The 16,106-nt window shown below is 39.2% G+C and overlaps 1 protein-coding gene across 1 annotated transcript in view; it reads left to right on the forward strand.

Annotated features, from left to right (window-relative positions):
• The window catches only part of C5 (complement C5), a 99,575-nt gene that overhangs the window by 3,989 nt on the left and 79,480 nt on the right, over positions 1 to 16,106 (forward strand). Inside the window, exons 2-6 of the mRNA XM_005889490.3 lie at positions 3,005 to 3,197; positions 5,746 to 5,908; positions 10,928 to 10,998; positions 12,599 to 12,690; positions 14,013 to 14,095. Coding sequence (XP_005889552.2) covers positions 3,005 to 3,197; positions 5,746 to 5,908; positions 10,928 to 10,998; positions 12,599 to 12,690; positions 14,013 to 14,095 — 602 coding nt within the window. The remainder of the gene's footprint in view (positions 1 to 3,004; positions 3,198 to 5,745; positions 5,909 to 10,927; positions 10,999 to 12,598; positions 12,691 to 14,012; positions 14,096 to 16,106) is intronic.

Raw genomic sequence — 16,106 nt, forward strand, 5'->3', positions numbered from 1 at the left:
CTTCTCTTGAAAAACTCTCGATAAATTCAATTTAGTCTAGCACTTGAAAGTGTTAGTTCAGGAAACAGGTTCCTCAGGTTCAGTTCCTAATTCTGTAATTTAATAGCTGTGTGATCTTGGGCAAGTTAACTACCAGCTTCCTCCTCTGTAAAAGCAGAGTAATAATAAGGTCTTTTTCATAGGATGGTCGTCACAGCACAGTGACGTATATACGTAAATAAATACATATGTGTGTGCATAGTGCTTAAAATAGTGCCTAGAACTGAGTGAGGTTTCAGTAAATGTATCTTAGTATCATCAAACCTGAACATTTCTTGTTTTCTGATGTTCCTGCATAAATACATGGGAAACTGAGAAGATGGTTGGAAAACTGGAGATTCTTTTACAATTTTTCTGTAAATGGTTCCAAATTACTTGTCATGTAGAAGAATTACCAGGTGCTTTTAAAGTGTTTATTTGCTTCCAAATTAGTTTCATTGTTATTAGAGACTTGCTGATTTTGAAGCCTTTTGAAACGTCAGTGTTGTGCGCACATGTGTGCTACGTTGCTTCAGTCGTGTCCAACTCCCTGACCCCTCGGACTGCAGCCCACCAGGCTCCTCTGTCTGTGGGATTCTCCAGGCAAGAACACTGAGCGGGTCGCCATGCCCTTGTCCAAGGGATCTTCTCAGCTCAGAGATCAAACCCACGCCTCTTACGTCTCGTGCATTGGCAGGCGGGTTCTTTACCGCCAAGCCACTGGGGAAGCCCATAGTGTTGTGAGGAATCTGCAATAATTCTGCCCGCTGGCCTGTGCCCTCTAGCCCTAATGAGCTGCTTGAATTATTCAATCACCTTTTGGGTTGAAACACACTTCTTTTTCTATTAATAGCATGGGTAGCTCTCACTGTTCCAATTAGAAACTTTTACAATATACAATTAATAACCTTGTTTATATTTGTAAGTTTTCTTTTAATAAAACTATGAAAATTCACCCATTTTAAGATTTCTATTTCAAAACCTTATATTGATTCACGTCCATTCTTGATACATCACATAAAATATAAAACTGAGGGAACAGCCCACCGTTTGCAAACATAGTTTATAACCTTGACCTCAGTTATGCACATAATAGAGTGAGGCCTGAACATGAAGACCTGCCTCGTCCACTTATAAGCTGTGTGACCTTGGTCCACTTAACCTCTGGTCACTTGTGAAATAGGAATAATAATGACATCTACGTCACTGGCCTGCTGTAAAGATTAGGAGTTGTACGTAAAGCCCTCATACAGCCTCTCATTTCTCACTTTTTGTTCTTATCATTATGTTGTATGACTGTTATCATCTGTTCTGCAAGGACCTCCATTACTACTTCCATTTCTAAATGCATTTCCTGGCTCACTGTTATTCTGTTCATTTCTTCATCCACCCACTGCTGCTGCTGCTGCTAAGTCGCTTCAGTTGTGTCCGACTCTGTGTGACCCCACAGACGGCAGCCCACCAGGCTCCCCGTCCCTGGGATTCTCCAGGCAAGAACACTGGAGTGGGTTGCCATTTCCTTCTCCAATGCATGAAAGTGAGAAGTGAAAGTGAAGTCGCTCAGTCATGTCCGACTTTTAGCGACCCCATGGACTGCAGCCCACCAGGCTCCTCCGTTAATGGGATTTTTCCAGGCAAGAGTACTGGAGTGGGGTGCCATCGCCTTCTCGGATTCACCCACTAGAATAACATAATAGTTATAAGAGTATTTCCTTTCAACAATTCAGCAAACATTTATTGAATACTAAGCATGCTTCCTCCTTGGAAGGAAAGTTATGACCAACCTAGATAGCATATTCAAAAGCAGAGACATTACTTTGCCAACAAAGGTCCGTCTAGTCAAGGCTATGGTTTTCCCAGTGGTCACGTATGGATGTGAGAGTTGGACTGTGAAGAAAGCGGAGCGCTGAAGAATTGATGCTTTTGAACTGTGGTGTTGGATAAGACTCTTGAGAGTCCCTTGAACTGCAAGGAGATCCAACCAGTCCTGGGTGTTCTTTGGAGGGAATGATGCTGAAGCTGAAACTCCAGTACTTTGGCCACCTCATGCGAAGAGTTGACTCATTGGAAAAGACTCTGATGCTGGGAGGGATTTGGGGCAGGAGGAGACAGGGACGACAGAGGATGAGATGGCTGGATGGCATCACCAACTCGATGGACATGAGTTTGAGTGAACTCCGGGAGTTGGTGATGGACAGGGAGGCCTGGTGTGCTGCAATTCATGGGGTCGCAAAGAGTCGGGCACGACTGAGCGACTGAACTGAACTGAAGTATGCTAGATGCTTTCAGATAGATATTCCTATTTCCTCCTTGGCACCCTGGTGAAGGTGACTGGCTTCTGCGCTGGCTCAGCGGTAAAGCGTCAGCCTGCCAGTGCAGGAGACGCGGGTTCAGTGCCTGGTTTGGGAAGATCCCTCAAAGTAGGAGATGGCAAAACCCACCCAGTATTCTTGCCTGGGAAATACCATGGACAGAGGAGCCTGGCGGGCTATAGTCTATGGGGCTGCAAAGAGTCAGACACCATTTAGTGGCTAAACAACAAAAGAGGTAATAATTAAGGTATATTATTTAACTCTTCAGAGAGGGTTAGTGATTTTACCATGGTCACTCAGCCAGCAGATGGCAGAGCTGGAATTCAATCTCTGGTACCTATGTTGCTTTTTTCTGCGTCGGGCAAAAATATTGAACCTATTTATCATTAAAAGTTTTCCTTTGCTATAGACGCTCAGGGAAGGTGTTATCACTACCTTTCTAGAGGTTAACAAAGTCACCAGCTCTATTTCTAAAGTCTTAATTCCAAGCTATTTTTTTCTTGGAAACTGTGCTGAAATGATTGTAGATAGCAAATAAATGTTAATTTAAAATATCATTTCAAGTTGAGAAAAAGTGCCCATTGTAATCTAATCTATCAAGTGAGATAAAAAGTCAGAAATATAACAAAAATGTCATATAAAAATACTTATCCTTCTCTTTCTTATTTCAACAGGTATGTCATTTCAGCACCAAAAGTATTCCATGTTGGAGCATATGAAAATGTTGTAATTCAAGCTTATGGATACACTGAAGAATTTGATGCAACAGTCTCAATCAAAAGCTTTCCTGACAAAAAAGTTACTTACTCTTCAGGCCATGTTACTTTATCTGCAGAAAATAAATTCCAAAATTCGGCTACCTTAACAGTATGTATTTATCCTTCAGTTTCTTTATACATACAGAATATTCTCAATAAAATGTGTATCCAGTTTGAATATTGATAACAGAGATTTCGTCATTTATACCAAACTACCGCTGTGTGATTCCTAGATGATGTCAGTCACTAATGATGATATGCGTGGAAAAGAAAATTCTAAATAGGAGAGTTGTATCTGCTTTTTAAGTAGTGTATGAAAACTTTAACATTCTTATTGGAAAATAAAGTCCTAATGTGAGCATATGGAGAAGGAGATGGCAACTCACTCCAGTATTCTCCTGGACAGAGGAGCCGAGGGGCTACAGTCTGTGCGGTTGCAAGGAGTCGGACACGACTGAGAGACTAACACCAATGTGAACAGATTTGGAAATGAATGGAAAGTACTCGTTTACTGTGAAAATTACTAATGCAAAGAAACAGACCGATATGAACACGCATATTGATCTGTCATGCATTGCCTACAAAAATCCCTGGATGCTATTTGTTTAAACTCCAATATCCTACAATCAAAACTTCTAAAACTAATGAATTATTGATTACTAAAGTGAATAGCTCTTATGTATAACCATAGTTAATAGAAAGAACAACCTGTATCAAATAAATTTTCCTTCTATTGGGCTTCCCTGGCGGCTCAGACGGTAAAAGAATCTGCCTGCAGTGCAGGAGACTGAATTTCGATCCCTGGATCGGGAAGATCCCCTGGAGAAGGGAATGGTAACCCACTCAGGTATTCTTGCCTGGAGAATTTCATGGACAGAAGAGCCTGGCGGGCTACAATCCATGGGGTCAGAAAGAGTTGGACACAACTGAGGGATTAAGATATTGTTGTATAGTTTGGTTAGAGAATTGCTCGTAATTCATTTCTTATTAAGAACTCTGATAACTAAAAATAACTTTCATATTTACTGTTTCTTTATCCAAGTGAAAAATATTGTTTTAAATTCTGATATAAATTCAAAAATAAAGAACCAAAAAATCAAAGACTTCTAGACTTGGAAGGGCCTCTGAGGCTTATTAGACCAGTGTTTCTTTAACGTGAGTTCTTTAAAAAGAGATTAAACTGAAATTTTATAAAGAGCTGAAAGTTAGAATTACGTTGATATTTACCATTTTGAGTTTATTTTATAAATGTTTAGATTTTATAATTATACAAAAGTGATAAGCACAAGAATATTATGCTTTTAGGTCTGTACATATTTAACACTGTACTGAAAATATTTCTTTATTTTTATAAATAACAAAAAGTCAACACTTGAGAGTCCTCCAGAATATTTTATCCTTTAAAAGAGTTCTATATATTACTCAAATTTCAGAAACACTGATCTAAATAAATTCTAACCAAACGTAGGAATTCTTTGCTTCATGTCCTTGATGATAAGTGCTCTAACCTTTTAGCAAACAGGTCCACTTATTAGGTTTATGAGGAAATAAAATTCATTTCCCCAAAGAAGGCACTTTTATCTGCTGCCATTAGTCACAAACATGTGGCTGTTATCTTTAAATTTAAATCAATCAAATGTAACTAATATAAAAAATTCAGTTCATCACTCATACTAGCCATGTTTCTAGTGCTTAAATAGCTACAGAGGGCCTGTACTGAGCAGCGTAGTTTTAGGACATTCCCCTCACCACAGAAAACGCTATTGATCAGTGCTAACTTAAATGGCTAATTTGGAAAATAAATTAGGGTGGGGAAATCATAAAAACTGATGCATATCTTAAGCATTTAAATTTATCTCAACATTACAATATATCTTTATTTGCTAATGGTTTGATGTTGTGCCAAGGTCTTTCCTTGGGTCCACTTGCCGCAGCCAGCCTTATTCATAATGGGTCACACCTTTAACGAATCATCTGTTCTGCACTTTCTATTTCCTTGAAGTAGAGAAAAAACTTAGGTACTCGCAAAGCAATCTGAGTGCAGAATCTTTATAGATTCTTACTGCTTTTCCAAACGTTTATAGTACTCTCATATATCTAATTCACCATGGTTGGTTGTATTAATTAGCTTTTATCTCAAACTGGAAAGTGTACTGCTCAACCGTGGGAACAGAGGATGTAAATATAATACAGTGTCCTGAACACCAGTCAGGATGTTGAAGAGAGGGAATGGAGAATACGGACTAACCCAGCAAAATGAAGAGGTTAAAGCTTGTTAGGAGAGCTGTGGTTCAGATGGTAAAGGATCTGCCCACAATGCAGGAGACCCAGCTTTGATCCCTGGGTCTATTCTTGCCTGGAGAATCCCATGGACAGAGGAGCCTGGTGGGCTACAGTCCGTGGGATCACAAAGAGTCAGACACGACTGAGCAGCTAACACTTTCATAGTAGTAGTTTTAAAAATGTGTATAAAATTTGGGAAGCATAGAACCAAAAATTTTTAATTACTTAAAGCTGAATGTTGATTATGATGTTTGATACTGAAGGGCTTGGAGCAAAATTTATTTACTACTTTGGCTCCTATACTACTTTTTAAATAACATGCTTTATAACTTTGGAATTATTATACTCTTTGCCATCAACATTTTCTTTTACAGATACAACCCAAACAGTTGTCTGAAAGACAAAGCTCCGTTTCACATGTGTATCTGGAAGTTACATCAAAGCATTTTTCAAAAGCAAAAAAAATGCCAGTAACCTACGACAATGGATTCCTCTTCATTCACACAGACAAACCTGTGTACACCCCACACCAGTCAGGTAGAGTGTGAGACGCCTCTTTCTCTGGGGAGCAGTGGGACGGGCACTGACACCGTACTGTAGAGCTTTATCCTTCAAGCTGGAGCAACTGGATAATGGATGACGGCATTTGTTTAAACTGAACTCTGGATGTGGGGAAGAATCATTTATTTTTAATGTTTGTTTTGCATTGGAGTCAAACTGGTTTACAAAGCTGTGTTAGCTTCAGGTGTATAGCAAAGTGATCCATCTGTACATATACTGTATCACATTAGTTTCACTTTTAGGTTATTACAGACTGTTGAGCAGAGGTCCCTGGGCCATGCGATAGGTCCTCGCTGGTTATCTATCTAAATACAGCAGCATGAACACTGCCAAGCTCATTCTATGAGGCCACCAGCACTGAGATGACAAAAGCAGACAGGGACACCACAAAATAAGATGACAGGCCAGTATCACTGTGAGCTTTAACGCTTGAGTTTAAGTGGAGACAGGCTTCCAACTTGATCAAAAGAGTCTCAATCCCCAGTGATTTCTACTTATAAATATAATTTTAATTTTAAATTCATATGGAAATTGTTAAATAATTATATGGAATTTAGTTTTAAATTTTAAATATAAATCTCAGATTCATATGGAAATCACAAAAGTCAACAAGTACATTATCTACCCTGTCAGTTGTTCCCACGTAGGAAAAAAGCTATTTAAGAATTATGAGATGTAGTGTTAGGTTTTATTATTAAACAAGCTATAAGAGGTAACTGCAAATATAATTTTGGCAATGTGAAAATAATTTGTTATAAAGTAGTGATCATAAAAACATTCTATTACTTTGCAGCTAATTCTCAAATTCAGAAAACAAATCAAACCCTAGGGTATCAGATGATTCAGCAAAAAGTAAGTGAAGTCACATAAATAAATGGATATTAATTTTCTAAGGAGATCTACCTAAAGAAAGTTCCTATTAGAACACGGGTTTGTATTAGTGGTTTATCTGTTAGAGGGGGAAAGGACAGGGTAGCCCATCAAACCTCTGACTGGTGAGTGGCTGGATTTACTCCCAGTGAACGAAAAACAAAACACAGAAAAGTGTGAATGCTGCCCACATATGTTCACGTATCTGCAAAATCTTCAATTCCTCCATCACTCCCTGTTGCCAAAATTAACTTTTGAGCAAATCAGGATGGAATTATAAGAGTACATGGAAGGGGGAGGTTCCGGAGTTTCAATAATGGCATTATTGGTGAAGGAAAGAGGACGAGAGGCCAGACCAGCCAGTTTTGTTGAAAACCTTTCAGGTAGCACATGCTTGCTACATGTTGACTGATGCTGATGACAGAATGGAGTGGAATGGGCCTGCACCATTGCCTTTTCAGCAGGATCTCCTGTCATGACCAGCTCAGAAAGAAAAGGCCTAGAAAGGTTGGGGTATCGCTTCCAGCTTGGACATAATATCGTTGCCAGAATAGCATCCTATTGACTCCAAGAAGATGACTTGGTGTTCATTGAGATAGTCTCTGCCCATAAAGTTTGAGCCCTTTTTAAACATCATACCTTGAAACAAATATACCCTCACCCTTGCCCTGTTCCCATATTAGAGGATGCTTCTTTAATTGGGTCTTGTTGACACTACTTACCATTTAGGGTTCTCATATTTCTTTTTCTTGTTTAATTTTTGGCTGTGCCCCGTGGCATGCAGGACATTAGTTCCCTGACCAGGGATTGAACCTGTGCCCCTCGCAATGGAAGCATGCAGTCCTAACCACTGCCCTCCAGGCAAGTCCCTAGGGTCCTCATCTTTGTCCATCAAGCAGCCTGATACCCAGACTCTGGGACTTCTGTTAGCTCTCAAGTTTTCCCTTAAGAACAGCCCCATTTATTATTTCTTTATCAGAACTTTACCATAAAAATATGTAGTGTCTTCATCTTAGAATGGAGAAGGAAATGACAACCCACTCCAATGTTCTTGACTGGAGAATCCCAGGGACGGGGGAGCCTGGTGGGCTGCAGTCTATGGGGTCGCAGAGTCGGACACAACTGAAGCGACTTAGCAGCAGCAGCATCTTAGAATAGAGATGAGAGATCTCTAAGATCTCTCTAAGACCTATTCTATCTTAGAATAGATCATACAGAAAACCAGAGCACCTCCCTCTAAATTTTGACTCATTAATGAGAGGTAGTGAAATATAGTTGTGAACAGCAGACTCAGGAGCCAAATTGTCTGGGTTCAAATCACAGTTGGGGCTCTTATTAGCTCCATGACCTTGTGTGAGTTAATCTTTCTGAGTCCCGTTTTCCTCATCTGTATAGTGGAGATAGTAATAGAACTTACCTCTCAGAGTTGTGAGAGTTTGGTGAATTCATATGTATAAAGCACTTCAAACACTGCCTACCCCAGAGTAAGCATCAGGAAAGTATTTTCCATTATCATTTAATCTATGGAATAGCACAAAGCCTTATTAACACAGAAGAAAAAAGAATTACTGAAAAGTAATTCTTTTAGAAATTAATTACATCTTGCTATTTATAGCTCTAATGTCCCAGTCCTCACATTTTAATCTGAAGATCCTGGAGGGATTTTTCATATAAGTATCTTTAGGATAGAGGCTTAGATCTTCAAGGCTTTACAGGATGAAGGATTTTAGAATATTGACCAAAATGCTTCCAGTTTCACACAGCCTGTGTCCTGCCCGCCCCTCCTGCCTCATCACCCACCGTGCCGGCTCTCGTCTGTGGACAGCAGCCAATCTGACGTCCGTACAGTTGCTTTCTTGCACCATTTTCCCATCCGTAGTAAGGCCTGTGAGCCTCTCCCCGGAACATTCATCGCCTTCCTCGCCCTCTGAACTTCCACTCACCTCTTCCGTGCCATCACACAGAGGGCAGCCTTCTCTGCGTCAAAGCTCCCTCTGTTGGCCTCAGAAAGCCGGGCAGTGTCCTTGGCAGCATTTCCCACCCCTAGAAGTTTACAGTTGTGGGATCTTGTGTTTGCCTCTCTACTCCACTCCATTAGAGCAATTCCACATCTGATTTGCCACCATCATATCTCGGTGCCTAGCATAGTGTCTGCACATAGAAGGCATTCAATATATATTTTAAACGTCTATAAGCTATACCTTTGGTACAAAAAGCATGTATTGAACTTGCCTTTGGTATACCATCGCTATGAAGACAAGATTAATTTTCTAACCTAGCACAAACTGAGTTAGGAAGTGGACAAGTAGTAGCTACAGAAATAATAAAAATAAAATAAAAATAATAAGCATTCATGGTTCGTTGTTATGCGCTGGGTTATGCAAAGCTTTGTCTCATTTAGTCTCGCGTGCCATGAAGCAGACACTAGCAGTCCTGTGTTACAGATGTGGGGCCGAAGGGTAAGAGGGATTAAGTATCCTGTTCTGGGTCACGTTGGAAAGTGGCAGAGATAGGAATGAAACCAAAGCTTTGGATTTTAGGGCCCAAACTCTTAACTTCTGCGGCACACTGCCTCTGGCAGCAGCTCGGTGATGCTCAGGGCTGGACCAGGTATGTTCATAAGGCAGGAGAGGGGACTCGAGCTGAGAGACAGGCGTGAGGGGACAGCAGCGCAGAGGGATTTTCTGAGCATTTCATTTTGATCTTATGGTCTTAGTGAAATCAATTTTAGAGAGCTTAATATGTGGCTTCTTAGGTAGAGCTTTGCATAATACTGACCCTTTAAAGGTTTATGACGTCCGTCCACAAACGTTTAACCGTTTGTGGTTAAAGTTTTGGTCGTGAAATGATTTGAGCATCAGAAAAACCCTAGAGAAATTATAACATGTCATTGGAAGGAATTAAACCAGCGTGTTCAAGCAGCTAAGAGTTAAAAGCTAAGCAGACGTATTCGTTTAAAAGGTGGGGATCTGACAGGAAGAAGTGGAAGGGAACTCATTGTTACTGAGCTCCCTGCCATTATTCTTTTAACAACGAAGGAATAATTGTAGGATCTGGCTCAATAAATGTAACAAAACTGTACAATTCAAAACTATCCTTAGCAACAGTAAGAGACAATTTGGGGCCTTGTTGTAAGAGTGTATAGTCTGAAACAAACCACCTAATTTTTCATTAAAATCTTCAATTCTGAGATGATTTATTATACTCCCAGTATAACCACTCCAGTATTCTTGGGCTTCCCTGGTGGCTCAGATAGTAAAGAATTGGACTGCAGTGCAGGAGACCTGGGTTCGATCCCAGGTTGGGTGGAAAGATCCCCTGGAGGAGTGCATGGCAACCCGCTCCAGTATTCTTGCCTGGAGAATCCTCGTGGACAGAGGAGCCTGATGGGCTACAGTCCATGGGGTCACAGGAGTCAGACATGACTGAGTGACTAAGCTCAATATAACCATAGGGTAGACATCACTATTTTGCTACTATGAAATTTTTTATAAATACTGGCCTAATTACAGATATAACTAATTTTGTACTATATATTTGTTCCCCCAAAGATATATGCAAATAAATTTTAATAAAGTGAACTGTTCTTTAAATTCTTTAAAGAAGAATTTAAAAATCTTTAAAAAATGCTTTATATCTTTAATGTCTTTAAAAAAATACTTTAAATAGAAGTAGCTCTTTAAAGGAATGCAAAAGGATTCTCTTTAAAAGAAAAAAATTTTAGTGATGTGCTGGGAAAGATTGAGGGCAGGAGGAGAAGGGGACAACAGAGGATGAGGTGGTTGGATGGCATCACCGATTCGATGGACATGAGTTTGAGCAAATTCCGAGAGTTGGTGATGGACAGGGAAGCCTGGTGTGCTGCAGTCCACAGGGTTGAAAAGAGTCGAACATGACTGAGTGACCGAACTGAACTGAACTGAAAAGGATTCTCAATAAAAGAAAAAATTTTTAGTGATGTATTTGTCTACAAGCTAACTTTTTCTTTCTTTTAAATATGAATTTCCATATATGATTATGTATTGAATCTTTAAGATGAGGCTTATCTCTTTTAAGGATGATTATTGCAAATATCAAAATACTGTCGCTTCACAAAGTTATTGATGATATCAATTATTCTTACAGTAAAGGTTAGAGTTTATTCACTGAATGATGACCTGAAGCCAGCCAAAAGAGAAACGGTCTTAACTTTCATAGTAAGTATGTTTATTTAAATAATAATTTTATATAAAAAATTTTTTAAATTATTTAAATTTTCATCAGGACAAGACACTTTGCTCCATAACCCTGTCCTGACACCATACTGGTTTATTCAATGTTCAGAAATGGCTGTTGAACACCTTCTATGTGTATCACGTTGTAGGGTTATTCCTTTACAATATGTAAAAATACCATGAAAATGAAAATCTCAGAAAGTTATGGTTTTGAACTAAATATATCCTTCATGATACATTTCTTAAAGACCACCCCTCAATCACTAAGAATTCAACTTAGTGAATTAATCCATCGATTCAACTAAGAATTAGTTGAATGTCTATTAAGTATGATATTTTTGATTTGCACAATACAAGGTAAAGAATTACAGCCTGTGGCACTTATGCTTGAGGAGTTTAGAGTTTAGTAAGTAACAGACACTAGCACATGGAAAACAGTGCTAACCCCATGAGATAAAGATCAGCAATTATCAGCCTTTCATGAGCCATGATGTACATAACAGCTGTGTGCAATAAATGCCCATGGTCTTCCCAGTTCACATCAAAACCCTACACATTTTTGGGAGGAAATAACTGCTCACCTATTAACAGTAGGTCCCCACTGCAGGTTGCAGCCCCTTTTTCTCCTACTCAAGGAACCAAAAAACCAAAAATCTTAACAGAACACGAGTGAAAAAGAGGGCTGTACAGGAATAACCTTGAATCCTTTATAACTTACAAAAATTATGGAAACTTTCATAAACTTTCACATCTGAGTATTTTATAATGAATTATTTGAGAAGCATTAGTGTGTTCCAAGGAGAAGGCAATGGCACCCCACTCCAGTACTTTTGCCTGGAAAGTCCCGTGGACGGAGGAGCCTGGTAGGCTGCAGTCCTGGGGTTGCTAGAGTCGGACACGGCTGAGTGACTTCACTTTCACTTTTCACTTTCATGCATTGGAGAAGGAAATGGCAACCCACTCCAGTGTTCTTGCCTGGAGAATCCCAGGGACGGGGGAGCCTGTTGGGCTGCTGTCTATGGGGTCGCACAGAGTCGGACACTACTGAAGCGACTTAGCAGCAGCAGCAGCAGCAGTATGTTCCAAGATTGTGGTTGATAATTATTGATATAGCCTGTAAACTTTCAAATTTCTAGCTAATAAATGAATTTTACAGCATATTTGCTTTGGAAAGTTCCAAATGAACACATACAAAATTTAGATTCCACTTTATAGATAAGTGTATATTATTTGATTCATTATAACATCAGTTTTTGTCATAGGTCTTTTTTTAGCCATACAATAGAAAGTTGAATCTCTTCTAGATAATTGAGACGAGGATACCCTGGACACTGATTTACTTTTTTTGTTTGTTTGTTTTTTTTTAAGTGAGGCAGGAGATGGAAAAAAGTCAAAAAAGGAGGAAATGCCTTAAATGAGCCGTATTTGTCTTTCACAACATTTAAATGGTTTTCCCCCTTCATATTTAATTTGAAGACATGGATATTTGTTAGTAAATATTTCTATCAATCAAAGACAACGTAATCAGTTAATTTTTAAAACGTGATTTATATGCTTGGAAATTGTCTGTTTTTATTCAAAGGATCCTGAAGGATCAGAAGTTGACATGGTAGAAGAAAATGATTATACTGGAATTATTTCTTTTCCTGACTTCAAGATTCCATCTAATCCTAAGTATTTTAAAGTTTTTTGTTGTGTTTTTAATAAAGTTTTCTGTAGAACAGACATCTGGACCTTTTGGTCGTGAGGTAGATAACCAATCAAATGGAGCCACCTAGTGTTAACAAAAAGTAAGTGTGAGAGAAATGAAGATGTACAAAGTCTTTTCAGGTCTAATGAAAAGCTAGGCTCGGGTTCTGGCAAAACAAACAAACCACTCCCAATACTTCTCACCTTACAGATAGAAATTAAAATTTGGAAGAATCAAAAAAATAGTTCCCAGGCCTTTTTCTATCAAAACCATCAACCTTCCACCCTTCAAGGAATCTAATAGACTATCAGTCTAAAAGGCTGGTTTTGTCCCATGCCTTGCTATGACCAATAGAAATATTGGTCTTCTGTAGTCTTTACTGCATAGACCACCAGAAGACAGATTTCAAGAGGGAGGATCTTAGTAAAGTTATTTCCTCCATTTGGTCTCATGCTAGAGGATTAAGAACATGTTTAAACAGAACCCAATGCAATAAAAATTTAGTGAACACATTCCCTGGAAATGCAAAGTACAACGGGAATGAGAAATTTAAAATAGAAATAAAAAATTCATAGTCCCTGTCTCCCACAAACTTAAAGAAGGACGAATAAGTGCGTATAAAAATGACTGCAATATCACTTTAAAATCTTCTTATGGTCGTTTTTGCTCTGCCCTCTAGAAGGGAGTTCACAGTTAATTAACTGTACTGAAGATCTTCTAGAAATTTGGATGAAATTGGGGGATTTACGTAATTTGGGTAATTTTAAAATTGTGTACCTCCTTGAAAATATTCCATAATAGCGAAGAATTGAGCCAATTATTGTATAACTCTTATCATTTCTCCACCTCCATCTTATGCCAAGTGGTAGATCATGCCAGAGTATGCATCAGCCATGATAGCCTCCTGCGACCATTGCTTTCCTACCCCAGTACCTTTTCACAGGTCATCCCCTCTGCTTAAAATGTGCTTTGTCTTACTCTTCACAAAGCTGGCTTCCTCTCATCCTTTAGGACGTGGGTTAAATGCTCTCTTTTCTAAGAGGCTACCTTGGATGCAACATCGATGCAGTCCCTCTCTTCCTTTTTCTTTTCTCTCTCCTCATTTTACTGTCTTATTTTCTTCATGGCACTTGTCTCAATTTTGTAAGTAATTCTTTATTAATTTACTTGCCTTTACTCCCCACTAGACTATAAACTTCTTGAGGACAGGGGTCTTGTCTCTATTGGTCACTTTTGTATCACTAGCCGCTCAACGTAACAGGCACATTTCATGACTTCCATAATTTTAAATATTTTGCTTCCATAGATACGGTGTGTGGACCATTCGAGCTAAATATAAAGAAGACTTTTCAACAACTGGAACCGCATATTTTGAAATTAAAGAATATGGTAATTTCTGATGATTAAAAGTTTACCTATGTAGAGTTAGCATTTTTGCAATAATTCTTTTCACGAATGAACTTAATGTAAAATCACTCCCAGATGAAGATGAGGCTGCTTGCTGGTATGGTTAGAAGTACTGATGGAGGCGGTGGGAGGATGGGCATTGTCTGAATGCCTAAGCTCTGGGTGTAGCTGCCCTGTTGGCCTTAAACAAGCACACCAGCCCTCTGGACTTGTCTTCCTCATCATAGAGCTCCAAGAGACCCAGCCCCCGGGGAGCTCGACTGGTTCAGGTCCTTTCCAGAATTAGGCTTTTAGGAGAAGCAACCAGAGTTGAGGTGAGCGGAACCTGGTTAGACTGACAGGTGATTTACTCACTTCATCCCAACCTGTCAGTGACAGAACAGGAACATCTGGATTCCTTACCCGAGTCCAGTGTTGTTTTCCTGCTGACTCAGAAATTCCTAATACATTGATCCAAAAATGTCAGATAGTCTTACTTTGAAATCAGTCATGTTAATGGGTTAATAATTAAACGTATAAACTGCTTAACCTTCCCATTTCTTGTAGTTGTTTACTAGAGTATCTGTGTGCTCTGATACAGAGTTTCTGTATCAGAAGTTTCTGTAATAAAAAACTTTATTTTGCTTGAAGTCATATTTTAATTCTCCCAATAGACTCATAATAATGTGGCGAATAAACATGTGAATTTTAACAATTAACAAACTGTGACAAAACAAATTTACTATGATGAAGCTCAACTTTAAAGATTACAGGCTCTAAACAACATATAATCCTAACTGGTCCCCTTTCCTCCAAGTGTTTTTGCTGCTTCTTGTACATATCTAAAATTTATCCACCTCTTATTATCTGGAGCCACACATTTATTTTATCACCAGGCTCCCTCATGGACTACTGCAAACCCACCCTCAACCCCCAGCTGTTATCTCTGCTTTGAAGCTATTCTTGTCGTCGTGTTATTTCATTATTGAAGTCCCCAACACCTCCTCATTGCCATCCCCTCCTCAGCCTCGTTTATGCCACTCCAGTAATGGTGACTTTGCATATGATCTGCCTACAACCCCCTCCCCCTCCCTCTCACCTAGCCAACTCCTACTCACCTTCAAGTCTCGGTTGAAAAACCATTTATCCAGTGATGTTTTCCCTGAATTCTCTTTCCTGGGAAGGACTCCCTGTACTCACTTATAAATATCAGCTTTCATAACGGTCCTAAGTGTTTGTGTAATTCTTTGCTTATGCTTGTCTTCCCTGCTCGACTATGAGCTCATTGAGGGTAAGGTTTGTCTGTCGTGTTCATGGGTGTGTCCGTCTTGGTAGGACTGTGCAGGCTACATGGTGGGTGCTGGATGAAACGATGAAATATTTTCCTCTACATCATATCTTGGAGAGAACATATCTGCCTTGATCTTTAATAACATAGGAATGCAGCCCAGAGCAACAGATTGCATTGCTCTTTGACTTCTCTTTCCTCCCACATTGCAGGCAGATTCTTTACTGTTTGTGTTATGCAGGAAGGCCCTTTCACCATCTAGAAAACATATAAGCCATATCTGACTCCATCTCACTTACTCTCATGTGACAGTCTTTATCTACAATATCAAGGTCATTCAATCACCCAATTTCTGTTAGGTGTTGTGCAGGTTAATAGAATCTGTAAACCTTACTACACAGGCTGTGTTAGAACAAAGAGAAGACCGTGCTTTTTTGGACAGGTGAAATTGTTTTCTCTTGGGCAATCAGAATACCAAAGAGACAGGGAAAAAACTCCTCCTTCCTTTCGGTCCTAATTTTTAATTTTGCATGAAGCTTTTTTCTTGTAGCTAATTGTAAGCTCTCGCTTTTGACTAAAGGGAGAGTTTTATGTTGGAATTTGGAGACTGGGTGGATTTAATCTATTAGACAAAAAATGGAAATGTTAAACAAGCAAGAAATTTCTTTTTCCATTTTCAATTTAATAAACATTTGTTGAACACATGCTCTATTTATGGCTCATGAG

Source organism: Bos mutus, chromosome 8 (assembly GCF_027580195.1).
Source record: "Bos mutus isolate GX-2022 chromosome 8, NWIPB_WYAK_1.1, whole genome shotgun sequence".
Classification (NCBI taxonomy): domain Eukaryota; kingdom Metazoa; phylum Chordata; class Mammalia; order Artiodactyla; family Bovidae; genus Bos; species Bos mutus.